The sequence below is a fragment of the Xenopus tropicalis genome, chromosome 2, assembly GCF_000004195.4.
Source record: "Xenopus tropicalis strain Nigerian chromosome 2, UCB_Xtro_10.0, whole genome shotgun sequence".
NCBI classification, from domain to species: Eukaryota; Metazoa; Chordata; class Amphibia; order Anura; family Pipidae; genus Xenopus; species Xenopus tropicalis.
The window spans coordinates 44,219,700-44,246,292 of NC_030678.2; the positions used below are offsets into that span (position 1 = coordinate 44,219,700).

At 38.9% G+C, this 26,593-nt stretch overlaps 1 protein-coding gene across 4 annotated transcripts in view; it reads left to right on the plus strand.

Annotated features, from left to right (window-relative positions):
* Window positions 1-26,593, plus strand: part of cnksr2 (connector enhancer of kinase suppressor of Ras 2) — a 191,993-nt gene that overhangs the window by 143,260 nt on the left and 22,140 nt on the right. For all 4 annotated transcript variants that reach the window (XM_012956245.3, XM_031895574.1, XM_012956247.3 and 1 more), the window contains 6 exon segments: window positions 3,417-3,589; window positions 7,488-7,561; window positions 9,383-9,454; window positions 15,458-15,534; window positions 16,713-16,813; window positions 19,066-19,591. In XM_012956245.3, the coding sequence (XP_012811699.2) occupies window positions 3,417-3,589; window positions 7,488-7,561; window positions 9,383-9,454; window positions 15,458-15,534; window positions 16,713-16,813; window positions 19,066-19,591 (1,023 nt within the window).

A 26,593-nucleotide genomic window follows, 5' to 3' on the forward strand; every position in this document is an offset into this window, starting at 1 on the left:
TTATCCTCTCCAGCATTATATTCATTCATAACATAGATGTCTTTATCCTGTGTTCATCCATCTAATGCTGAACTACCTCTACCAGCATCCTTTGATAGGTAAAGGGAGACCTGGTCATCGGCAGTTGGAAACTTGTAGGTTAAACTTCTTAGTATAAGAATATGCCTCCTGTAACGAGTTTGCAGGCAGTGAACCAAGGACCATGCATAACTGATGTATGCACAGTAGTGATGAGCAAAATTTTGTGGCAGGTATGCATTCACTGCTACAAAAATGTCCAGTAAGGAAAAATTCGCAGTCACATAAAAGAAAGTCGCGCAGTAGCCGCGTTTTACAAAATTTTTAGCACTTTACTGGGATCCCTCATGTAGCTTTTATTCAGCTCTAAAAGATTCCATGTTCTTCTGAGAACTGCTTTATTGCATTCAAGCCACAAATGTTCAATTACTGCAGCTTTGTGGTCTTGATATTGAGATCATTAGTCAGGAACATTGATTATATGTTCAGTGCATGAGATCAGGGCCAAGCTGGGATGCAGATGTAGTTTTGAGAGAGAATGTTTATATACAGGAGTAGTTCAGATTATAGTACTGTTTTCTCCTGAAACACCATGCTCAAAAGGGGACCTACTGTCACCCAGACATAAAAGGATGTATAATTAAAGTTCTTTTCAAATGAAACATAAACCTAAATTCTTTTTTTTTTTCAATATATCCATACCTGTTTTGCACTTTCTATGCCTTAGGCATAGGGGCAAATTAATATTAATGGTGGATTGAGAAAAGAGAATCTATAAGTTATATTCCACTGGTAGGTCCTGAAGCAGTATACAATCAAGTAACAAAGTATTTCAGTGAAATAAACAGACCATTTATTGGCTCAAAATCAAACAAACAATACAAAAATAAGCAGTAAACATACTATACCAAACAATGGATAGGTGAATCCCAGTGCCTCATGGTACCCACTCTCCTAACGCGTTTCGCACCATTGGGTGCTTCATCAGAGGAGGCAGTTACTTTCACTTTCCATTCAACACTTCCTAGATGTCACTGCACTCATCTCATTCCCCTTCCTCCTTATGGTTTATAATTTTGTGCCCTGTACATGGTCACCACATCCCCCATTCTTATGCATACAAAAGATTTTGGCATGATGCAAAGCTTGCCTTTGTAATAGTACCCACAAAATGGCACTTGCCTGCTTGATGTGATTGTGAATGTCAATACTGCAGGAAAAAAGATTTATATAAAAAAAATGATTTTGCTTGACTAGCACAATAGAAAAGAATTTGGAATTATTTCTTAGGGTGACAGGTCCCCTTTAAAGTAAGTTTTATCCCCCTAACACAAACTTATTAACTCTGCCTGGTATCTGGCTGTTGTCTCCGTACAGCAAATAAAGCAATGATTTCCAGTTCAATTAGGCCTTTTTGGTCTTGATTTAATTAGGGGCCCCAATTTCAGAGAGTTGCTTTATTAAAACATTAATGATGGGGGCCTCCCAGAACATTTTGCCATGTAAGCAGCACATTTTTATATGCAATTTGTACTTGAGTAGGCCTAGAGGAGTAGTAGGAGTAGTGCTGCTCAGCCTTCATTAGGTATTTAGAATGGTCTTTGATTCAGTGATCCTAGGGCTGCATGTTACCACATGGTGTGTTTGCAGAATGTCCTCCTTGGGGTTAGAGAAGCCAACTAAGCATAGTAGTAAAGATTACTTTAAGGCATGGAGGGCAAATGGGCACTTAACCCAAAATTCAGTCCCTACTTTTCAACTACAGGTTGCTGCTATTTTTTATTTTACTTTGTTCTTATTGCTGTGAGCCTGGTCCTCTGCCTGCTTTTATCTTTTGCTCTTCATCTGCCATTTTCCTGACACTCGCCAAAGCAGCAAACATACACCTACCTTGTATTCATATCAGCATTAAGTAGTTCAGTTTTAATCTGCAAGACTGGTTATTTCTTGATATTCTAAAACATTAAATAAAGGGTTAGCCAGCACTGACTGTGGTTTTTGCTGGGACCTGAGCCACTCCACTTCTATCACTCAGTTTTCAATGCAAGGACAAATCCTATACTAGGGAGTTAATGGGTCCTGGCAGCAATGTGGCATGAACCTGATTCTGTCAGTCGTTTGCCAGGGGAAAATGTTACAAAATCTTAACAGGAATAAATGTAAACATTGGATATGCACTAGTGAATTTTATGTAATCAAACAGAAATCAGTTGCTTCCCTTCTATGATGCTGGCCTCTCAATAGGAACTGTGCAGACAACATAACTTGGATTGGAAGAAACAGCGTGACCTTTCTTAGCAAAGCATGACAGCGTGGTGGTTAAACTAAGAAAGACTAATGAATGTATTACTGAAGTGGCAGACAGACATAGCCGGAGGATATTTCTTTTTATCGCAAGTCACCAGCTTCTTGGATGCCATTTAAATTAGACTTAATTTGATATGTTTTATAAGCCAAAGAAAATGTAATTTGAAAATCTGAACACATAAGCTTTCTAAGGTACTTTAGAGAAGCATTTTTACCAGTAATAATAATAATCTTATGTTCACATCCCAATATTATACCTATTAAAAAAACTGTATAATTTTGCAGCACTTGCAATTTATAATTTTGTTTTCTTTATACTACATCAAGTTACTTTAATTGATATATATAGATTTAAAATAAGCCAGAACTTCAATATTAATATGTATTTATAGATTCTGGCACAAGAGGCGCATGGAGTCGAAACGAACAACCAGACTTATGTGCAAAAACACTTGGCATGCAGCAGTGCTGAAAAGTCTCTGAACATCACTGAAAACAGCCCTCTATCTATTCACACCACACATTTTTAGAAAAACTACACTACGCTGGAGCATATTGCCTCCACACATTTGGACACATCAATAGATTTAGAAATGGGGATTATGTTAGGAGTATTCTTAAAATAAACCTACAGTAACTGCTGCCAGCAGTTATAAATATATATGTGTATATATAATAAAATATACGTGTGTCATTTAGATTGTAAGCTCAACGGGGCAGGGACCTCCATCGTCTTGTCTTTGATTCCTAACTTATTGCAACTGTACCTTAGATAAATACAAAAGTATGGTAATAAATACATTATTTTAATAACCGCCTGTTGTATTATGTTATTGTTCTACTGTAGCAGCACTTTATAAATAAAGATATACATATCTTATACAGTATATATATTTTTTTTATACACACACCAATGCTTTTAAATGTAAAGTTTCAATTAAAAAGTGATTGTGTCTGCATTGACCCTAAAATATCCTTCCTGAAACATTGGATTCCTTGGCAGCAAATCGAACTGTTAGGCACAGCATTACTTTTGCTATACATCATTTCTGTAAATATGTGCTGCATTAATCTGAATTGATCTCTTGAAGGTCCTGTTCCTGGCAAAAGTAAAAGGCGAATATCATGTAAGGACCTGGGTCGTGGCGATTGTGAGGGATGGCTATGGAAGAAAAAAGATGCCAAGAGCTATTTCTCTCAGAAATGGAAAAAGTACTGGTTTATTCTGAAGGACACATCTCTTTACTGGTATATAAATGAGGAGGTAAGGATAAATGTTTAGTAACTGATTTAAAAGGGGAAGAATAGGTAAAATTACCTGGGAAGAGGGGTTAAAGTTGTAAGGCACTTTCTATGCTACCCTGGCATAGTGCAACACTTCTAGCCCGCGCAAAAATGGGGTACTGTTTGATGAGTGCTGCGCTACCATCTTTTTAGTCTTCCAGGCAGTACTTCCACCTTGGCCAGTAGCGAAGGATATACCTTTTTACTTGGAAACTGGGGGTACATTTATGAAATCAATTCAGCCCTTACGAGAGGCACATCTGTTAGTAAAGCCACTGTTTGTAAACTGAATCCAGTGAAACCACTTTTTTGATGAACCTCTGCAATTCTGTAGCAAAATTAAGCCTAAGCTCCTCAAATCCCGACTAGTTTATGAAGCCAGTCTTTTATGCAAGGGCTTGCAGTCTGTCTTCGTTTAATTGGAATTAAGGCCTTTGTGGTGTCTAGCATTACCGGGATTAATGATTTTCTATATGTATTAATCAGAGGTGGGAGGGTGTCATGCAGAAGAAGTGCAAGTTGTGTGTCAGGGATTTGTGCGTTGGTGACCATTTTGATAGTGTCTTGTACTGTGCTTTAAAATGATTTCAGGAACAGACAACACCAAATATGTGTGTGTAAGGGTTCTGGGGTGTTTGCTGCATCTACAGCATAGAGGTGATACTGAGGTGGAAATCGTCTTTAGTTTTGTTGAGTATCTATTAAGTTATAAGGTATAATTAAGTTCTTGTATCTTGGTGCAAGTAGAGGAAGTGTGGGAGAGTTGCTTAATTTTAGTCCACTGATCTCCATTTATGCTAAGATTTAGGTCTTTTTCCAATTTTTCTAAATTTTCTCTTAAAGGAGAAGGCTAGTAAAGAGTTAATCTCCAGCTGCAGGCATACCTTCAGCTGTCTCAATAGTGCCCTTAAGTCTCCCCATATTTCACCTGTTCAGAAGATCTGAAACCAAAGAGGAAGAAAAAATGCTGAGCTGTGCAAAGTAAGTTCCCATAATGCCTCGCTCCTGCACAGACACCCAGACCAAGTGAACATGCTCAGTGTGTAAGACTATGAGTCAGCTTCCTGCTGATTGGCTCAGATCCATATTCCTAAGGGGGGGAGTGAGTTCTTAGCATTCTTGAGGGAGGGGGGAGCAGGAGAGAGGAGAGAGCCGCGTGTCTCTGGCACAGGAATTACAGACACAACAAATTTTTTGACAGAGAACTCAGTGCAGCATTTCTGTGAGTGCTTATGGCTTTATTTACATAGATCTTTCTGATAAAGCAGCACGTTGGGCAGCTCTCTTTCCATGCTCCTGTTTAGAATGAACCGGGAAAAAAAGAATTAAAGGGGAAGTTCAACTTAGTCCTATTTTGCTATAAAAACATTAATTCTCTCCCCTAAGTTTACCGGTTACTCTCCCATTTCATTTTATTTTATCACTTATGCTTATTCTTATACCCTGAACTGCTCTTTCCTCTTTCATCCCCTTCCTCCACCCCCCCCTCCTTTTTCCCTTATGTTTATGACTACGTTATAAATTTGCTTAGCACCCTGGGATAACCCAAAAGGTGCTCCTCTGTATGCCTAAAAGCCCATCAGCCTGTAAAGTAGTTCTCCTTTTTTCACCCTTTAAAGCAGATTAACATTTACCTGAAGCCCATAGGCCTGTATAATTACTCTTCTTTCTTCACCTTTCAAGGCAGAACCCAACTCGCTGCAAATCTCTGTTTCAGACTGGAGTGTTGGGCACAGAGATTTGCAGCACGTATCTTGTCTAGTAATCACATGATTACTAGACAAGATACTTGCATGTTGTATATCTCCCTTTTAAAGGGGACAAATTGTGTGAAAAACACAATTGTGCCAATGGATTGTATTATTTTAAATATAGAAGGAATGTTATTTAAAAAGTAGTGTTTCAGGCTGATTTATTAAAACTTTCTCCACATACCCCACTAGTCCCGCCCATCTGTTCCACTTCCTGCTGCCTCCTTTTCCAGGTTGTGCAGGGGGGCCGGTGGCACTTAGCAGCTAGGCTGACCTGATAGGGAACTGCAGTCTGTCTGTGCTTGTTTGACTGCATTGCTGTGATTGGCTGTCCCACTCCTACTGTGCTTCTGGCACACCCACCTCCACCATTTGAAACATGGTCAGGGACCTGAGAGGATCTATAGGGAGCTCCAATAAAGGGGGCATTATTACAGATTAGTTTTTAGCCCAAAGTTAAACCCGCACCATATATTATTCATAATTGCCTACAAGATTAGAGGTTTTTTTCCGTTTATCTCTTTTTAATATTAAAGTATTTAAACATTTATAACAAGACAACTTTTTTTATAACTAATTTTTATTGACATTTTCAAAGTTTCAAACACAAAACTTCTTTGGTAATAATTCTTCACAAGTGTTCTAGTAGCGTGCTCCCTACTAAAAGATGGCGATATGTGAACACATTTTTAATGTAAAGACATTTGTAATAGAGAATGAGAAATTATTGACTCAGATTAGCGGATCTCAAACTGTGGGGACATGGAGGGGTGGCAGGGGGGGAATATTAGCCTAAATGCCTGACAAGGTGAGTATTGTGGAGAATAACCTTGTCCTACATACACCTGAAAGCCCAGCTTGGTGGTTTGTTATTCTATAATGGGGAGAGGGGTTGTCCTAGGTTCTAGGTATTCCAGAAAATATGGCTGACACTGATGGAACAAAGGGAGGCCCTGACCAAAGTTTAGACCTTCAGGGGAGCTTGAACTGAAAAAGTTACAACTTCAGAATTACACTTAAAGGAACAGTAACACCAAAAAATTCAAGTGTATGAAAGAAATTCCAATATAATGTACTGCTGCTCTGCACTGGTACTGTTTAAACACAGAGGCGGCGCTCAAATCAAATAAATGTGATAAATTAAATCAATGATTATTTATTAATTAATTGAAATAAAAAACATTCATATATAGGAATACATCTTAGCATTAAAAATAAAATACATCAATACATAAATACATAAAAAATATAATCAGAGATATATTATACAATTTGAGACCTTAGAGTGAATATGGGTCTAAAAATTCATAAAAGGAGAAATGTAGATAATCGAGGGAAATAGTAAGTTCAATATAATAGGGTGACTATACCAATATCCTAATCCATAATAAAAGAGTAAAAATTGACTGCTATAATATCTAGTCACCGGATGCAGTAATTAAAAGGTATAAATAACCCCCATAGGGAACTAGCTCCCAAGAATACCACCCAATAGGTAGGAGAAGCCAGAAAGGATAGTAGTAGTAACAGTACTGAGGATAAGTGTTCTCTGCACTGGTACAACTGATGTGTTTGCCTCAGAAACACTACTATGGTTTATATAAAGAATGCAGCTATGTAGCCATGTGGGCAGCCATTCAAAGGAGAAAAGGCACAGGCACTTAGCAGATAACAGATAAAACACTATTGTATTCTACAGAACTTATCTGTTATCTGATATGTAACCTGTGCCTTTTCTCCTTTTTTCCAGCTTGAATGGCTGCCCCCAGGGCTACACAGCAGCTTATTATATATAAACTATAGTAGAGTTACTGTAGCAAACACACAACTTTTACCAGTGCATTATATTTTATTTACTTTAAATCTCTTTAATTTTTTGGTGTTACTGTTCCTTTAAAAGGACTGCCACTTTATGCATAGGGCCCTACGGGTAATACCGCTCATTTCTTTAGCAGTCTTATGTGACAAAAGGTCAAGTTTTTCATTTTATTTCTGAAGCTGGCTCTTGACTGAAAGGTGAAAATAAATATATTTTTCTGACTTAATAAATAAATAACTTTTAAATTTCATGTGACAGTACATTAGGCATCATAGTGATCCATCTGTTTAACTTGTGTTTATTCTCAGGAAGAGAAAGCTGAAGGCTTCATCAGTCTGCCTGAATTTAAAATTGATCGAGCCAGTGAATGCCGTAAAAAATTGTGAGTATTGATGCCAAGAATATTCCTGGCTGGATGGCATTTTCATGTTCATGTGTAAATGTAGAAAAATAATTATTGGTAAAGTAAATTTTGCCCTTTTGCATAAGCGCAAGTGTGTATTCCAGTCATCAAATGCTGAATCTAATCGTTCATTTCCCCTTGCAGAAGGGTTCTGGCCTCACCAATCACAGGCGGCAGCAGGTGCAAAATAAAATTGAATTGTTTCACCTCTTTCCTTCCCTTCTGTTATTTGTTAGGAATAGTCAAATTGTCCATAGTTGTTGTTTTACATTAAAGGAGAACTAAATCTCTAAACTAAAGAAAAGGCTAGAAATGTTGTACACCATGTTTTGGGCTTCTGTACCAGCCCAAGGCAACCACAACCCTTCAGCAGGGAAGATCTGTGCCTCCAAAGATGCCCCAGTAGCTCCCCATCTTCTTTTCTGCTGATTCCCTGCACGTGCTCTGTGCTGCTGTCACTTACTGAGCTTAGGGGCCGATATACTGTATATATAGAATATAAATGTCATACCATAAGGCTGATTAGTAATTCATTCAGATTCACATTATATGGCCGCTCTGAAACCAGTGCAGTTATCAGAATATAATGCTCAGACCTGTAACATCAGTTTATTTGGACAAACCTCATTTTCTGCTTTATAATTTGCTATACCCCCTAAGCTTAGCTTCCCAACAGCTTCTCAGAGCCCACTGAGCATGTGCACTGTCCCAGACATGGAATTTCTAGCCATATTCATCTTTAGGGTTTAGTTCTCCTTTAAGTAAAAAATGATTAATTTGACAATTCTAAAAGAGACATTACAACAAACAGAACAACTCTCATGAACAAAAGCAAAACCACTATTTGTTTTTTGCTAAAATAGGTTTCTTAAAGTATGTGTTTGTAACAGACACTGGTTGTTTAATGGCATCTTAATAGCAGGGAGCATAATGGTTGAGTTTTAGTGCTAGAACTCTAGAGGTAGACATAAAAGGCACATCTTTAGACTGAAAAAGTAGGGGGGGCACTGGGCACATACATATTCTGCCTTATAAGGTAGAATATGGCCCTTGTATAAGTCAAGTGCACCAAATCAGCACTCTGCACTCTCCAATGTCTAGCTGCAGGGGGATTTGGTGCATGGGGGGGAGAGTTGTTGTGTACAGGAGAAGGCCGAGGTACAACAGAGGGTGGGGGCAACCTGTGATGATGGCTTGCCTTTGGGGACCCTCCCTGGTAGGCCTGGCACTGTGAAGTATGATAGCATAAAAAAGAAGAATGTCATAAAATATATATGGGATGCAAAAGTTTTCTCTAAAAGGAATCTAATGTACAATATGTAGTGTATATACACTTTGTATAAATGCTTTATCTCTGTATATAAAAACTGTATATAATTTTTATTCTTAAGTCATGTTAACTGTTAATTATATTTCTAGTTTTGTCTGTACTTATCTCTATTATGTCTCTATACACGTTTCAGTTCAGACTTGAGAGCACCCAATTAAAGGGCCTGATTAGTTTGCAGTCACCCATTTTTAACCTGAAGGCCAATGCTGTTCAGTCCAAATAAGCTACAATGGCAGTTGCCGAGTAGTAACATGTGAGGGTTAGAAATGGATAACCATCCCTTTAAATTCAGCAATAGTGATGCTATTTTGGTAAGGAATTTTTACCCATTAGAATATTTTGAAGAAAACTGTTTCTCTGCGAATTGTAATTGTAGTTTATAACTCTTATTATATCATCTCTGGTAATAATGTCATTTCATGATTATATGTTGTTACAAACACTACTGCTTTTCGCATCTTCCTTTCCAGTGCATTTAAAGCCTGCCATCCCAAGATCAAGAGCTTCTATTTTGCTGCTGACAACTTAGATGATATGAACAGGTAAATAAAACAGACCATTATTGTTATTTTCTTTGCGGTCTGTTTTTGAAGCTGGTGCAAGACTGATGGATTAAACTCGGCAGTAAATTACATTTTGAAACAAGCATCCTAACAATTTCAATAGTTACTGAAAAATAACATCAGTGCTAGGGCTATGGCATATCTTTATGAACAAGGCAATTTTTGTAAAAATGGAAGATGCTGCTAAAGCAGCTGAATAGCAGATCTTTTATTGACTTTATTGTCTGGTTCCTACTGGGCATGCTCACTGCCTCTGCTCCAATTAAAATCAATCAGGGATGCGCAGTAGGCACCTCTTTGAGGTCATCATGTGGGAGAGGCAAAGAGGGCTCATAAGAGCAAAAGGGGGCAAAGCATCACAGCAGATAAGGAATTCAGTAAAATATATGTAGTTGAACTGGATGTAATAGAAACACAAAGAAAAACTGGATTTAAGGAGAAAGGTATGTTATTCCGGGGGCTGTAAAGAGTCATTTTATATATATATATTTTTTTTTTTAAAAAGATTTAATTATTCTTTAAGGAATTTTTTAGTGTTCAGAACTGGCTGGATGAGAATATTCAGATAGCACATTCCAGGTCAAGCATCACAATTTCCAAGCAATAGAGTGCTCAATCACAGGGAAACTTAAGGTTCATCAATGAGACAAGTTTTCTTTGTTGCCTATCAGAGGTACAGGTATAGGATCCCTTATCCGGAATGCACGGGACCTGGTCTATTCCGGATAAGGGGTTTTTCCGTAATTTGGAGCACTTTTACCAGTTTGATTAAAAGTTGGGAAAAAACACAGTATTTTGACAACAGCTTTTATTTGAATAATGTATAGCCCTTTCTGCAACACTCCTCTTGCAAATGGCCAGGGGTTTGGGCATAGTAATTGCAGAGTAGTTTCAGAATATCCTAAATTTTTCAGTGCCACCAAAAACACATTGAGAAACTAAACATTTTGACATAAGAATAATTAACAGTCATGGATGGTACTGCTGCCATTTCTGCACCAATATAAATGGGTATGTTTAACAACAGGGAAAAATATATTTGTCAGGCAGAGGAATTGGGATCAATGTGAGGCAACAATTAAACATGGTAAGTGGGGGTGTTTCAGTTTTCAGTGCATAACCAGGGTCATTTGCACCTACATGCCTCCATCCCTGCAAGCCCTTAGCTTGATTGAAAAGGTACCGGTACTCAGCTATGTTGTGTAAGGCTGGCTCACAAACTTAAATTATCAGGGGGGAGAAGCAGAGACCAAAAGTCAGTCAACGAACAGTAAATTAAAAGCATCTTACAGGCGAGCGAGAGGGAGGCTGTAACCCTTGACCTGTAGCTTCGATGCACAGCTAGGAAGACAGCTTCTTGTGGCAGAGGGGAACCGGAAGTTAGCGCATACCACAAGAAACTGGGGGAGTTTAACATCCGTAAAAGTTATCTGCTTGTTCGCATGTTAAAAGGTTACTGAACATGCGATGGCTTAACTCAGAGTGCCGGTTTTTGGAGCGTGCCGGATATTGGGACGCCAGATAAGGGGTCCAATACCTGTATTTCCATGTTTTGAATTTTCAAGCAATTTGTCTACTGAACAACTTCATATGTATTTCCATGTTTTGAATTTTCAAGCAATTTGTCTACTGAACAACTTCATATGTAACAGTTTGCATTGCCTGTAAACTGACAGCCTTTATACCAGTTTGTCTCTCTGGACACTAATACTCCCTCTGCAAGAAATATAATTTAGAGACCGGTCCAGCCATAAGGGAGAACAAACCATAAAATAAATGGTTTTGATGATATGCAGGACAGTGAAAGTGTTTTTTTTTTTATATTTGTAAATGTTAAAAGGTCCTAGCTGTCGCCATGGCTCAAGCTGACTACTGTCATAATGACTCGCTTAAAATAAATGGCATTACCTAAGTCACATGTTTCCATTTGTTATAAATTCACATCAACTGTCAGTTAGGTCATATGCCCTTTAGAATTTGTGAAAGTCAGGGCCCAGGGGGTATTGCCTATGCATTCCTCACACAACCCGACATTTATGAAACCACAGAAATGGGGATTTAATAAAACAGTATTCAGGTTGTCATTGATGATCATGGCATTTTACCGCCCACTCTTTCATATTTTAGGGAGACAGAGTGTTAGACATTTTGTCATTCTATATCATATGTGGAACTACAGGTATTGGACCACTTATCCAGAAACCCATTATCCAAAAAGCTCCGAATTATGGAAAGGCCATCTCCCACATACTCAATTTTAATCATATAATTCAAATTTTTAAAAATGGTTTAATTTTTCTCTGTAATAATAAAACAGTACCTTGTACTTGATCCCAACTAAGGTATAATGTCTTCTTATTGGAGCCAAAACAATCCTATTGGGTTTAATTAATGCTTAAATAATTTTTTTTTATTAGTCTTAAGGTAGGAGATCCGAATTACGGAAAGACCCCTTATCCGGAAAACCCCAGGTTTCGAGCATTCTGGATAACGGGTCCCATACCTGTATTACACTATAGAGCTTACTTCTTAATAAGTGGGAACATGTGGTTTAAGATTACATTTATGACCATGATAGACACAGTGAAAACCCTGAAAAATGAAAGCTTGGAAACAGTTAACTGCATTATTAGATAAGGGCAGTTCAGCCAATAAGCGTGGTTTCCCCATCTGCAATTGTTTTGTTTCAGTGTAATTCAGCATGAATCATTATAAGACGGGTAATTATTCTTATGTAGCGACTTTTCCTTTGGGACTGACTGTGGGACTGACAGTGTACCAGCAATCATGATCATTTTCTGATATATCAATTAAATGATGAGTTTTACATCTGGCTTTATATAGCTCCAAAGAAGTTCTGTGACAGCTTGATAAACAACAAAAGCTGCTGAAAATTTCAGGTACTTTAAACTTCTCAGTTCTTGATTCTTAAAAAGGAATTACCCTGTGGAATGAGGGATTAGAATTTATTTTAACTGGCTATCTAAAACTGTATCCTTTTACTTCCATATATAAATTCTCTTCAAATACAAGTACATCTTCTAGTCTTTTCAGCCTTGATCTAATACAGAATGCTGACACCAAATTTGCAATCTACTAAATCCTTTATAAGTGTTTAATCTGAACATTTAGCCTTTCCTAACTAGGGTATTGCATATTTACCTGTCTTTTATTAAAGTCTATAATGACAAACAGTTAAGGTTTGGTGTTGCAAATGTTTCCTTGTATCTGACCAGTATGACATACGGCAGGTTTCTATGAGAAAAATGACTGAAGATACAACCCTACTTTTATTTTGTATAATTGCGGGATTTGCAGGAGATTTACAATCCAAAGACGTGAGTGAAAGCAATTGGTGTGGGCACAGCAAATGTCAGTTTATGTTTTATGCTCCAAGGCACAGCTTTCAGTGCCAGAAGTCTGTTGCTGAGAAATGAGCATTGATTTAAACCCTCATTATGGAGAAGTCTTTCATTTAAGGTGCTTATATAGAAATTAAACTTTCATTTAGATCAGTGTGGTTGCCCCCTGCAGGGGGTTTGGAGCAGCAGTAGGAAGCTCAGCCTGAGTTAGAAGTTAGAATCTGAGAGAATGCCCATTTGCTCTCTTAGATATATCTGAAAGCCGAGCTTGGACTTGTTGAGGTCAGTTGGAGTGAAATACAAAGTTAATATCTATATTCTGTCCTATTTATGAAACCTGACTTAAGGTTGGACTTTTAAGTGGGGCCCTGACCAAAGGTTGGGCATTGAAGTGGGGCCTTGACCAAAGGTTGAACCTTCAAGAGGAAGCCTGACCAAAGGTTGGACATTCAAGTAAATGGGACATTAACTGACAGTTTGACAGCCACTGATTTTGATATCTCTGAATTCAGCTATATGTAATGGGGTATGGGATATCTGAAAGGTTGTACAGATCTGGCTGAAGGAAGAAAGGATATAGTCATTGATATTTTGGGATAGTTTGCCATTGAGCTTTTCTTCTAATCTTCGTGAATAATACCTGAAATTCTCAATGCTCTCTGGTTTTCGGAGTCAACATTTGCCACATTAAAAACCATGACCTGTTTGCTGGGAAAGTGGGACCCTTGCACAGGTACTGTAGGCGCAGGACAAAATGTAGTAATAATATATAAAGAAAATTCCCTTAGGAAAAATTATCTAGAGCTATATTGTATTAGAGTGACTGGGAGTTATGTTGTCCTGTTTGTTAAAATCTCTCCATAACAGGCTGCTTGTAAAACTTTCTCTGAATTTACAACAAAATGATTGTCCAGAGCAGAAAGAAGTTGTCCTCACTGAAAGTTTAGGTCTCCATACAAATAATTTTCAAAGGAACCATTATAAAAAATAATTCACAGCAGCTAAAACGCTATAAATAGAAATCATATAAAGGTTATGCCAGTGCACCATTTTCTGACATTGGCAATTGCACCATTAAAGCCTACTCCATCTGTATTGTTATGGACACATGCATTAAGCAAGTAGAACATAAGGCAATAGTCAGTCACCTGTGGATGCGTACTAGCCAATTTTCCTGACTCTGTCTAGTATTCATGCCACCAACGACATTAGCCAAACTTTTAGGGGTGAAGTAAGGAGAACGTCTAGTTCTGCCAGTTTTTCGTGACATTGATGCTCACTGTACAACTTATTATTTCCTGTATGACCTCTTTGATTTGTATTTTAAAGAACTCTAACTTCAAAGTGTACTTTGAGTAAACTGACAAGTATTAAATTTTTATAGCCAACAGAGAACTCTCCATAGATTCTATCACCTTGATGTAATCTGTAATCATATCTTGTTGGCAGATGGTAACAACTGCCAGTCTGTCATATGACAATGCGCTCACTTGCCAAAATATCTGAACGGTTGATATTTCTGTTGCTGCGAACATGCTGTTCATGACTTGCAGTTTTATTGAGAGCATTTCAGCAGCCCAGCCTTATATAAATGGCATTATGCGGCTCTCTGAGGTTACTGATTTAATAGATATATTTCATGGGTGCTTAGGCATCAGCATTATTGCATATTCATTTTTATTTTTTCACCCGAAGTAAATTGCAAGTGCTTAGGAAGAAAAACAATTTCTAACACAGCTGATCGATATGTGTTATTTTATTGTAACTTATTCTGGACATCAGTATTGTACACTATTACTGTACAGTATATAGTATACTGTACTATACCTCTAAACAATGTTGGTCTGTACAAAAATTAATTGCATAAAGCAGCTTATATGGAAAATTGCCATTTTAAGAATTAAGGGCCACCCCCTGGGATCATAGGATTCACAGTGCACACAAACAAACCAAGGGCTCAGATACGTGTTAGGTTATATCAGTTATGGACAGAATTCTGCCTTTTACTGACACACTACTTTAGGATTACCCCTGCCATCAGCTGCAATATAGCCTCAGTTAAAATGCCTCTTTCCACCACTTCTTCTAATAACCTTATAGTAACCTATAACCTGAATCACACATATAGTGACAGGGGAACCTTTGCTTCTACCTGGTGCAAACCCTTCTTGTTTAGGCATTTTGACTTCAGCTACTACTGACACTTTGTAAGATACTGTAATAAAGAATGTTTTTTTTTTGTGTTTTTTTTTTTTTGCTGACATTTATTTCTGCTTATAATGAAATATTATGAAAAAAATACAACATGCCTGTGGCTTTGCATGTGGAAAGACAATTTCATGTATCTGAATACTCCCAATCCCATTTTCTTTGCAGATGTTTGATGTCTTCATTCATGGTTCTCTAGTTAAAAAAGGAAATCTTTGTTTTGACACATAAAGCTGAATTATACTTGTACTGAGACAACAATTATCCCAGCTAACATCTGGCCATAAGTAATAGTTTGTGATGTGTCACAATCTCGGCAGCCATATTTTATATAGTCATTGCATTAAAATTATAGGTGGCAAAGAAGCCATTGTGTGTACTGTTTGTGTAATTCCTGTTCTTGCTGTTGCAGATGGCTTAGTAGAGTGAACCTAGCAGTGTCTAGCTATGCAGAGAGAGAGAGGATTAAACAGGATCAAGGCAGCATAAGTAAGTTTCCAACCAACCAATAAGATGTTTGCTTTTAAACAGGTGAACAGTAATTGTAACTATTCATTGGTTTCTATGGGTTACTACTCCTAGGCAAACTTAGCGCCTTTTATTACATGCCCCCATAATTCTTAAAGCTAAGGCTATCCTGTATGGTGCCCGACCAACTAGCCTGTGCGGTATGACACTTGAGGAAGTCTTTCAAAGCAGTGGATCTGCATGACAGTGCTCTCCTCTATATTTACAATGTATTAAGAGGCCATTGGGGGTTGATGCATCAAGCCTGGAAACAGTAAGGCTGAGCAGTTGAATACCTAAGTTTTGATTCTGTGCTGTATGAGGTGGCCATACAACAGGATCTTTCTGTTGCTTCTCCTGTTGGTGCCAACAGCTTTAGACCTATGGCCAAAAGGCAACTCTCTGGTGTCTTCAAGCTCTTCCACTGAAACACTGGGAGAAGAAGGGGTTGGGGGGTAATTGCAGGCTTTCTGGTTTGGTTTATCCCTTTAAACAAAAAGGACACTTATTGAATACACATGCTGCAAGTTGGAAAAATCCTTGATCCATGCATCCAGCTTGCAGCATGTGTACTCTTTTAAAGGGCTGAGATTGTAACCCTATTTCTGATGCCAGGTTATTAATTGGCGCTAAAACTGGGTATAAAACGATAAAAATGTGGGGGGTGATATGGTGTAGAATTAAAGTAAGTGTTTATTAAAGTTAGAAAATGTACAAGGAAGAAAAATGTTCAAGCTTTCAATAAAAGTCCTTGTTCCCTTTCCACCTTGGCATGTTTCATGCTATACACTGCGCTTCCTTAGGAGGTCATTTCAAAAACTGTGTACCATATGCTTTAGGGGAGGCAGGTAACAAAGGTAATGGCAGCTCCAGCTATTGCAACTTTCATAGAATGCTACTAAACGTAGTCAGCTATTGCTGAGAGAATAGCTGACTACGTTTAGTAGCATTCTATGAAAGTTGCAATGACCTTTGCTTCATATATATATGCATTGACTCTTCAGTGCATAGAGTATGTATTAAGGGAAGGTCATTGCAGAGAGTGAGACAGAAATTATGTCTATGAAGATTCTCATTCATCCAGGTCATGATATACAGTATCTAGTAGAATTAAGTCTAAAACAACTGGACAGAAATTAATTACTCATTTCACTTAATAGATTATTGGAGTGAGAGTGATCAGGAAGAAGTTGATACACCATCAACACCAAAACAAGACAGTCCGCCGCCTCCATATGACACATACCCAAGGCCAGCCTCCGTAAGTCCAATCATGTTGTATTTAATATATGCTACAGGTATTTGTATGACGACTTGCATTGTTCCCACAGAGATATTCAGTGTTTACTTTATATGCATGCCTTTTAATTATATGGGACTCGCTACTTGTCACCAGAAAAATGCTTATTACTCAGATAAATGCAAACAGGCCAAAAAAATATTGTTTACACATATGAATAAATACATTCTTGGCCTTTATAAATCATCATCATTATACCAATTAAATCAATTAAAAACAATTCATACACAATAAATCATTAATTTGAACATAAAGTGCAATTTATAGAAGCAATAAAATATATTATAAAATTTAATTATTATTGCATACACCAGCTTTGGTTTCAGCATTATATAAAAATAAAAAATTTAAAAAAAAATTATTGGTGAACTTTGTTTAAAATACTTGCGAAAAAAGCTTTAGCTCCTAGTTGTTGCTCTGTGCTGCAACCAAATACAATTGTAGAAATCCAAAAAATAGGAAAAAAGCTTCAGCAGGTTTACTGCAAAACATTTATTGTGGGTAGTGGTAACACAACATGTTTCGGATCAATACCCTTTATCAAGTGTATTATTTTAATAACTGCCTGAAATACAGTCTGCCTCCCAGTAATTCAAAGAAAGAAACTCCCTAACCATTTTGCCATCTCAGAATCTAAGTGCCAACCTGTTCTGATGTATATTTTATAATTTGCTAAATGTGGTTTCTTTGTTTTTCTTGTTTTCCTACTTTTGAGCTTAAAACCATCACAACACTTATTGCAGAAAATGATCATGCTACATAAATACTGAAACTAGGGATCTACATATATATCCTGACACGTCTCAGTATTATTCCACTATTCTTTGAGATGTGTAGGATGAGTAAAACCACAGAAATGTTTCCTACGCTCTTGTATATCATGTACAGTTCTAAATCTGCAATTATGCTCTACAGCGATTCATATCAGTATTTTACATGTATTTTACATTTGCTTTTTTACTTTATTCAAAACCCAAAAGCATACAAAAAGATTATTATATAACATGAACATTTTTTCACTGAAATGAATTAATTTATACTGACAGTGTAATTGACAACCATTACTCCAGAAGTAAAAGATGTAAATATATGCAAGTTCTTAGTTTCCATGGAAACACTGACAGCGCAGTCTACAAAGTAAATTCCTAAAAGCAACAGAAGTGGCACTCAATTTTCATCTGAGAAATAAAAAAACATTCTGTGCTTTGCTGCGAGTTCCTCAAACAATGTTTGCTAATTGTCGGTAAGAGACAAGATAATGTTGGAACCATTACAATACATAAACATTCATTAAACTATCAATCAAGTTCCGTATCTTGTTTTCTCTAAAAATGGAATGTTTTTTTCATACTGCCCTGGCTGTCCAGTTTGTTAAAGCAGTTTTATAGATTTGTAGATTTGCTTTGCATAAAGGAAACTACTGCTTCATTTGGGTTTCTCCTGGGGAAGGACACAACATTGTGTAGCATGTACAGTATACAATACTATACACTATACGGCTGCTCTGAAAGCAAAAGTCCATAAAAATGGGGCTTATGTACAGGTAATGAAATCATGGGAGTGCCTAACTAGCTTGTTACAACTATTGTACATATCATACAAGGACATTGTCAAGGAACTGATCCTTAAGATGATTGAGTTCTCTGCCAATTGAGGCTGCTATAGAATATTCCTTGAACTTAAAGGTTCAGGTATCTTCTATTAAATCAAAAAGAAAGGAAACAATATCTGGAGTGAATTTCTGTTGTTAAAGTTTAGAATACTTCATTGTGATCTTGATGGTATACCTGATGAGTGGAGGATAAAAGAATGGCATTCTAAAACATCTGCCTGAATCTAATTTTTAGTGTATCCAAATTACAGAAAGACCCTTTATCCAGGAAACCCTAGGTCCTGAGCATTCTGGATATTAGAACCCATGCCTGTACATGAATATACAATCTTGGTTCTAGAATTACACATTTTTAGCTTCAGGCTGTTTTTCAACATTCCTGTTGGTGCATTTTTCCCATATAATTCCAAGTTGCTGTTTCCCCACTCACCCCCAAATAGGGAATAGCCAAAGTGTAGCATCCCTTCAGCTGATTTAATATATACATAATATTATTTTATTTTATTTTTTTTAAACCATGATTGTTTTATCATAACTGGAATACAAGTCTATTGGCAGTTCTTATCCTCCCAGGTTTACTTGGTTTTTTTCTCCCCTGTAGATGAGTTGTGCCAGCCCATTTGTGGAACCAAAACACAGGCTGTCTTCCACTGAAACCTCACAGTCCCATTCCTCGCATGAAGAATTTCGGCAGGAAGCAGCTGGAAGCACTACAGATTCTCCAGTAAGAAAAACAGCCAGTCAAAGGCGATCCTGGCAGGATTTAATTGAGACACCACTAACTAGCTCAGGACTTCATTATCTTCAGACTCTTCCTCTAGAGGACTCTGTATTTTTGGAGCCAGCTGTGGTTTCCCCAGATCACAGACGACAGTCAACCCTTCCAGCTCCAAAGTGCCATCTTCTAGATCATTATGGTCCTTTTTCTTTGGCAGAGTGTAAACAATCACAAGCACAAAGTGGTAGTGGGGCAAAACCACGCAGTTTTACACTCCCACGAGATGGAGGCTTGAGCCACTGTGCGCCACTGTCACCAGTGAGTATCCTGGAGCCACTGGAATCCTCGCCGAAACTGGAAACACAAGGTGAAGCAAAATCTGATCAACCAGGGAAAGTTGAAGATGCAAGTAGGTGTTTCTTGTTCTCTTCAGAATATTGTAGAGCTTGAAAAGCAGTTTGGATTTGGTTTTAATGTAGCTCTGTCTATTATGAACCATATTATCACTTTTATAAGTATATCTGGAGTTACAGGCTGCTTTCGCTGAAAATTAAGTGCAGAACAGTATTCCAGAAATCTGTGTCGGTCTCATTATATTGTTTCAGTGGGGGAACTAGAAGTAGAAGTAGTTTATTGCCACCCTAAAATGCAAGTGAGCTATGGATTAGGACTAGATGTAATTCTTAGTGGTGAAGGTAGCAGGAGTCAAATGGCAACATGTGCCATGCCTGTACAAGGATGTCCAGCACTTCTGAATTGCACCTGATTAACTGCAGAAATGGAGCAGAACATATATACAAAAAAGAAGACAATAAATACTGTGTTTCTTTTGATAGAGGACTCAGTGCAGCTTTTCTGTGAGTGCTTATGGTTGTATTTACATAGACCTTTTATTATCCTTTCTGATAAAGCTTATTTAGTTTTCATCTGTCCTTCTTCTTTAAGTCAATCTGTTGTTTTAAGCTGTGTGTTGAGCAACAAAGATTGTGTAGAAACGACAACGTTGGCAAAATAGTGGTAAAAATGTATGAAGCATTACACACTTGTGTTTTTGTTCCTGTTCCTTAATGCACATGTGAGAACCCCTGAGCAGGGCTATTAATGGTGACTAGTGATGAATGAAATTTTTTGGCAGGTTTTGCCGCAAAGAATCTCCCATAGATTCCAATGTTGGGAAAAAAAAAGTTGCATGAAAAAACACTCATTGACTTTAAAAAATTTTGCAAATTTTTTCTGTTTCGCAAATTGTCCTGTGAAGCTAAATGGGACAGATTCACTGATCACTAATGGTGACTGATATATGATTACCTTGCTGTGAATCAGGAGACTATTGTGATTACAAAGGAAGGTCTTTAATCAACTTTCATCCAGGGAAGATAACATTTTATTTTCTTGATACAATTTTTGGACACCCATTCGTTTTCATTTTTGCTTTTTATTTTTTCAATAGTGATTTTTGTTTAGGGCTTTTCATTTAAGCCTTTAACCTGCATTGGCAAAAATTTTTTGCAGTTTTTTGGTAATTTATTTTATTGGAAACTCCAATGACAGTCTGAAAATAGTCCGCACAAGCTTGGCCCTTACGAGTGGCTAGAAGCTTGCGTTTATAGCATTTCTGTTGTGTAAAATTCATATTTATTAATAAATAGTTGTCTAAAACTTTTTTCCTGCACTTTGCAATGAATGGTTAAGTAAGGGTGAGTAGAATGTAGTATTGATTCAGTTATGAGGCTTGTCCCTATTTGGTAGCTGACATGTGCATTAAAAGCAAAACCTGCACCTGTAAGTTTTAGGAAAGCTTTGCATAACCCATGATAAGGGCAGCGTCAATTCTGTTCCCCTCTCTGCCAACCCCCTACCATTACGCCTGCCTCCTTTGTTCCCACCAAGACATTCACACGACAACCTTTTGGGTAGAAATAGGCCGCAGCCCGTTTATTTGCAACAGTATCAAATTTGTTTAACAATAACACTCATATCATTAAATAATATAACTTAGTATCTTGGTAACATAATAACAATAATAACAATAAGCCGCTGAAGGCTGCTTTGTGGCAGCTGTATCTGCCCCCACCGTAAACAGTTCCTTGAGGTTAGAAACCCCTTTCTTAATCCACCACAGCCCCATTTCCCACCGACCTATGGCTGTAATCCCTATCCTCAGGCCTAAACTTCCGCCTAGCTCCTCTTAGTTCTGACCACCCCCCGGCTGCGACTATGTCCCTCTTGTTCCCCTGCACCCTATGACCCTCTTTTTCTTTCTCCTAAAGCTAAGGGAGGGAGGGTGGGAGCTGCTGCAAACAAAATGGCTGCTCTCCTCCGCGCTTCTCCCTGTTTGTCTTGCTCCTTCATTCTCTCCTCCAATCACCTTCCGGACTACATCCCCCATAATGCCTCGCACCTAACACTTTTCCCCGGGCCCTTTCCTAACCTTATCATGGCCCCGTGCCCTCACTCCTGCCTCGCTTATTACGGGGCCCCTTGATGTGGGGTGAAACAGAAGGCTCTGCAAATGAATTATAATGTTGTTAAATATGGGATAAAGTATATTTATAAAATACCCCTTGTAGTGAGATGGCACAGACACAGAAAACCATAATATATGTTAGACAAAGCCCACTTATTTTTGGTAATTCAGTAGTTGTAATCAAAAGGGTTATTTCCAGGCAAGTGCAGAGCTCAGATTTCAGGGCCAGATTTTTAGCCAAATATGAAAGTGTGTTCCTTACCAGATGTTTGTTTCTTGTTTGGAGGAAGTTGTAATTGGCAAGTGTGCAAGTCCTGAGATCATGAAAATGTAACTGCCAACCAATGAGCCTGAAGCTGCCTTTCAGGGGCAATTGAAATGACTCCAGTTTACAGATGCTGGTGTCACACATGGGAAAGTTTTCTGGATGCACAAATGTTGTGACCACGCAATTCCACAAGGGGCTTCATTAGACAACGTGGTTTTCCCTTTTGGTTTTATCAGACTTATGACCACTCAGATGTTTGGGGGCTTCCTACATACCAACTTATCAGCACTGAATAACCACAATGATTTAAAAGCCCTGCTTGCAGTACTGTATTTAAAGCAAGTGGGTTACAGTTGAACAATGATAGGTGCTAGACCTTTTTCTTCTAACACTTTGCTTCAGTCACTGTTAGTTCTTACTGATAAAGGAGCCAATTACTTTTGGTTTCTTTTTACTTAAAAGGGGAAGTAAACACTCCTTTCAAAGTTTAGGAATTGTAATATTATTGTGTAAAATAGGCTTCTTTCTAATAAACAGCGATTTTTGTACAGGTATAGGACCTATTATCCAGAATGCGCGGGACCTGGTGTTTTCCAGATAAGGGATCTTTCCATAATTTAAAAAAAAATGACTCACTATATATTAGAAACTAGCTTCTTTTAAGGGATACAAACAGAATATGTAAAGTTGTGAGAATCCTTTGGTTCTCCTTTAATTGGACTCATTTGCAAGCAAGTGTAGTGTTGAAGTTGTACAGTTTGCTCAATATTCACTGTGTTTTTAGACACAGTTTTATCCATGTGCGTATGGATTGTGTCAGTGCCGAAAAAGGCATTGGAAATAGTGTGCAATTCAGTAGTGTATATCAGCTGCATGTGTAGTTGCAACAGGGTATAGGGAACCCATAACAGTAACATCTCCTCAAGGCAGGTGTACCTGTGTGCCCTCTACTTTGTACCTTGCACCTAATACTGCAAAAAATGCACACAAATGCACATTTGAGGCTATGTTGGTGCTTTGTGTTGAACTAAATCAAATAGTTAACTTGCCCTGCTGCTTCGGGAGTCTCCCTTCTGTAACCTATAATAGGAGGCTGGGTTTCCAGTTAGCTCAGTAAGGTTATGTAAGTGCATACCTCCCAACATTTGAAAAAATGTAAAGAGGGACAAAAAGAAATGACTCACGTAATATAAATTTTCTTGACCACGCCCATTTTTTGGCGACCACAATCACAAATATCACTACCATTTTACAGAATCTGGCAGGTTATGTAAAGTCTGAACACATTTCTGGGGATTTTGAGGTTTTGTTTTATGTGTTATTACAGTTTTGCTAACAAAGAGGTAAAATTGCCCTTTAAGCTGCACACTTGAGTTCCTCCAAGAGACCTGTTTAGCTTATTAGTTACAATTGTATTTCAGTGCAGGTGTGGCTTAAGTTTTCTAGGCTCTCTGCCAAAAGCTACATGTTTAATTAAGTTTTAGAAACTTTGTATCTTTTTTAGTGTTCAGTGCAGGAGATCAAAGAGAAATGAGGGACTTTTCAGTAAGAATCCGCGACTGCGTGCTGAACTGTGAAAATCTGGACTGTCCCATGAAAATCGGGACAGTTGGGAGGTATGTAAGTGGAGGAAGCACGTGGCTCATTCTCTGTGAACTCCACTGGGTACCAGAAGTGGAAGTGCTGGGGAGCCTAGAGTCGAAGCTCTCCGTACCAGTCTTTAAGTCCTAAGGCGACCAGCACCCTAGAAAAGTTACGGGACAGGGACACCATGATAAGGGTAAGAAATGGTGGTAAGGGGGTAGGAGCTGTGATAGCACCCATCTTGGAGACTGTAAGATAGACAGGCCAGCTTATTAAGAGCAGCTTTTGCTCTGCAGAGTAGGGTGATGTGGGACCCCAGATGGAATGGAAGTGAGACTGTTGCTTCACATTTGATCTGTCACCTGTTATAATTGGTGGTCTGATATTATATGCTCTTTAATTGCCTCACCACTTTTGTGCTCAGGAAGTCCCCTATTCAAGTTACTATATGCTAATAAACCTTGTTTTAATTAAGAACTGCCAATGCATAATAATATTTGAGAGTAACAGTCCAGCAACATCAAACTTTTCCGCTGTCATCTTGTGAAGAGCCAGCAGGGAGAGGGAGTCACGGTGGAACAGTGTTCTATTGGTCAGCAGCTTTGGTTAAAAGGAGAATCATTTTTACCCATTATAGTGATGTAATTTAAACATTTCACTCCCTAGTAGTCATACATTGTCCTGTGACAGCGAAGGTATTTTTATTTCTTTTAAAAACAGGTGCCAAGCCTAAGACTAATATCATCATTGGTAATGGCAATGACAGTCTTCTGAGGGAATAAAATGTGACAGTTAAATATGAGTGAATGTCAGCAGTAATCCTTCACTGTCACTGTCCCTGTTAAATATGTCAGCAGCTTATATGTGCTATAGGCACAGCATCTGCCCGGTGTTTGCACTGTACTGGTATGGGATCTATTATCCAGAATGCTTGGAACCTGGGGGTTTTTAGAAAAGGGATTGACCATACCTTAAGCCTGCTAATAATTATTTAAACAGTAACTAAACTCAATAGGATTGATTGTTCTGCCACCAATACACACCAATTACAGAGAAAAGGGAAATCATTCTAAAAAATTAGAATTAGAATTGCCTTTATTGGGAAATGGCCTTCCAGTAATTTAATGATTTTCATGATAATGGGTTTCCAGATAAGGGATCCTATACCTGTAAAACAAAACTAGTTCTAGCAAAGACAGGAAATCCGCATTCACAGGTCTGAACGTGAAAGCAGCGATGATTTGTTTGTGGAGACAAGTGACCATTCAGCCCATTAGCCTTCCTCTGAGGTAAAACACAAAACACTCTGTTGCCCTAAAAAAGCATGTAGTGGACAGAAGACCACAGTTGTGCTCATTGGTGGCATCTAGCAATGGATGTAATTGTGTAGAAGTGCATGTAACTTAGAGATATCAAAACATAAGTGGGGTTAAATCACATGTGGGTGTCCTGAATGCTGTATCTGAGAAAGGGGGGAGGTAATTGTGGGAGATATTCTAAATGGGTCACCCTTGCTTTCTTCCTCCAGTCCAAGCTCTCCTAGAGGGCGGAAGACATTACAAGTTGTCAGACAATTGGCCTCACCTCAGTGGTTCTTTTTAACCAGGTCTTGCCCCTTGACAGGTTAATAAACTCTTCTACCTCTACTCTACTACTAAATATAGATATCTCAGTTACAGTATGTGTTACACCTCGATGTTGCTCTATTTAAAATTACACAGTGTATCAATTTAGCATGTCTCCCACTGACACAATGGATGTATTTTATCGAGTTCCCCCCCAGGATTCTTCTAGTCTGTAGCAAATCATGTTACTGTGCAGTTAATGTGTCGCCCCACATGCCCGCTACAGTGCCATATATTGCCAACTAATAGAGGTGTCAATTTTGTACAAGGACAGCAATTTTCTTGACAGTACCAGTGTTGGTATTTTTTCCCCCATACTCTTTGTGCGCTTCAATAGGATTTCTGCCTTAATTTAAGTATACTGGACTGGGTGGTTTACCTAACCCAGTATGTAGAGCACTTGATTCTGTCTGGAAATATTCTTGACACTATTGGAGCAGTTCTGTGGTTGTGCTGTTGCATCACCCTTTTAAAACAGTCCTGTATGTGTAGGCAGGGCCGCCATCAGGGGGGCACAGGTGGGACAATCGTCCCGGGCCCGGACGTTTTTAGCTTTAAAGGGGGCCCGGCTGTTTTTCTAAGTTATCTTAGCTCGGGGCCCCCTTTAATCAAGTCCGGGCCCTTGCTTCCTCCGGCTTCAGCGGCGTCCTCGCTATGTGCCGCTACTTCTGCGCTTTTATAAGGTTGCGCCCATGCGAACTGACGTCACACGCACAGGGCACAACCTTATAAAAGCGCATAAGTAGCGGCACATACGCGAGAACCACGACGCAGCCGGGGGACACCACGGCAGCAGGCAGCTGGGGGGAGGGAAGGTGGGAACTGGCAGATGCTTGGGGCCCTGGGGAAGCTGGAAGGATGCTTGGGGGGTGGTGGGGGAACTGGAGGATGCTTTGGGGGGGCTCTAGGGGAAGCTGGAGAATGCTTCTTGGGGGGGCCCTGGGGAAGCTGCGAGAATCTTTGGGGGGGGGCCTGATGGAAGCGGAGAATGCTTTTGGGGGGGGCCCTTGGGGAGCTGGAGGAATGCTTTGGGAGGGGGCGCTGTTGGAAGCTGGCAGGATGCTTTGGGGGGGAGCCTGGGAAGCTGAGGATGTTTTGGGGGGGGCCTTGGGGGAAGCTGAGAGATGTTTTGGGGGGGCTGTGGGGAAGCTGGAGGATGGCTTTGGTGGGCCCTGTTTTAGGGGCTGGGGAAGCTGGAGGATGCTTTTGGGGGGGGCCTGTTTAGGGCGGGCCCTTGTCTACCAAAGTTTTAGGGGGCCCTGGGCTGGCTAGCAATGATTTAGGCTACCAAATTTTATGTCCTTTGTATTCGATGGGAGGGGTCACTGGGCGAGGGGCCATTGGGGGTGTGGCAGGAGGGAGCGCCCACAAAACTTTATTGTGAGGGCCCCGTTGATTTCTGATGGCGGCCCTGTCTGTGTAGGCACATTGGTGACTTGTTTCAGATGTTTTAAAAGGTGGCATATT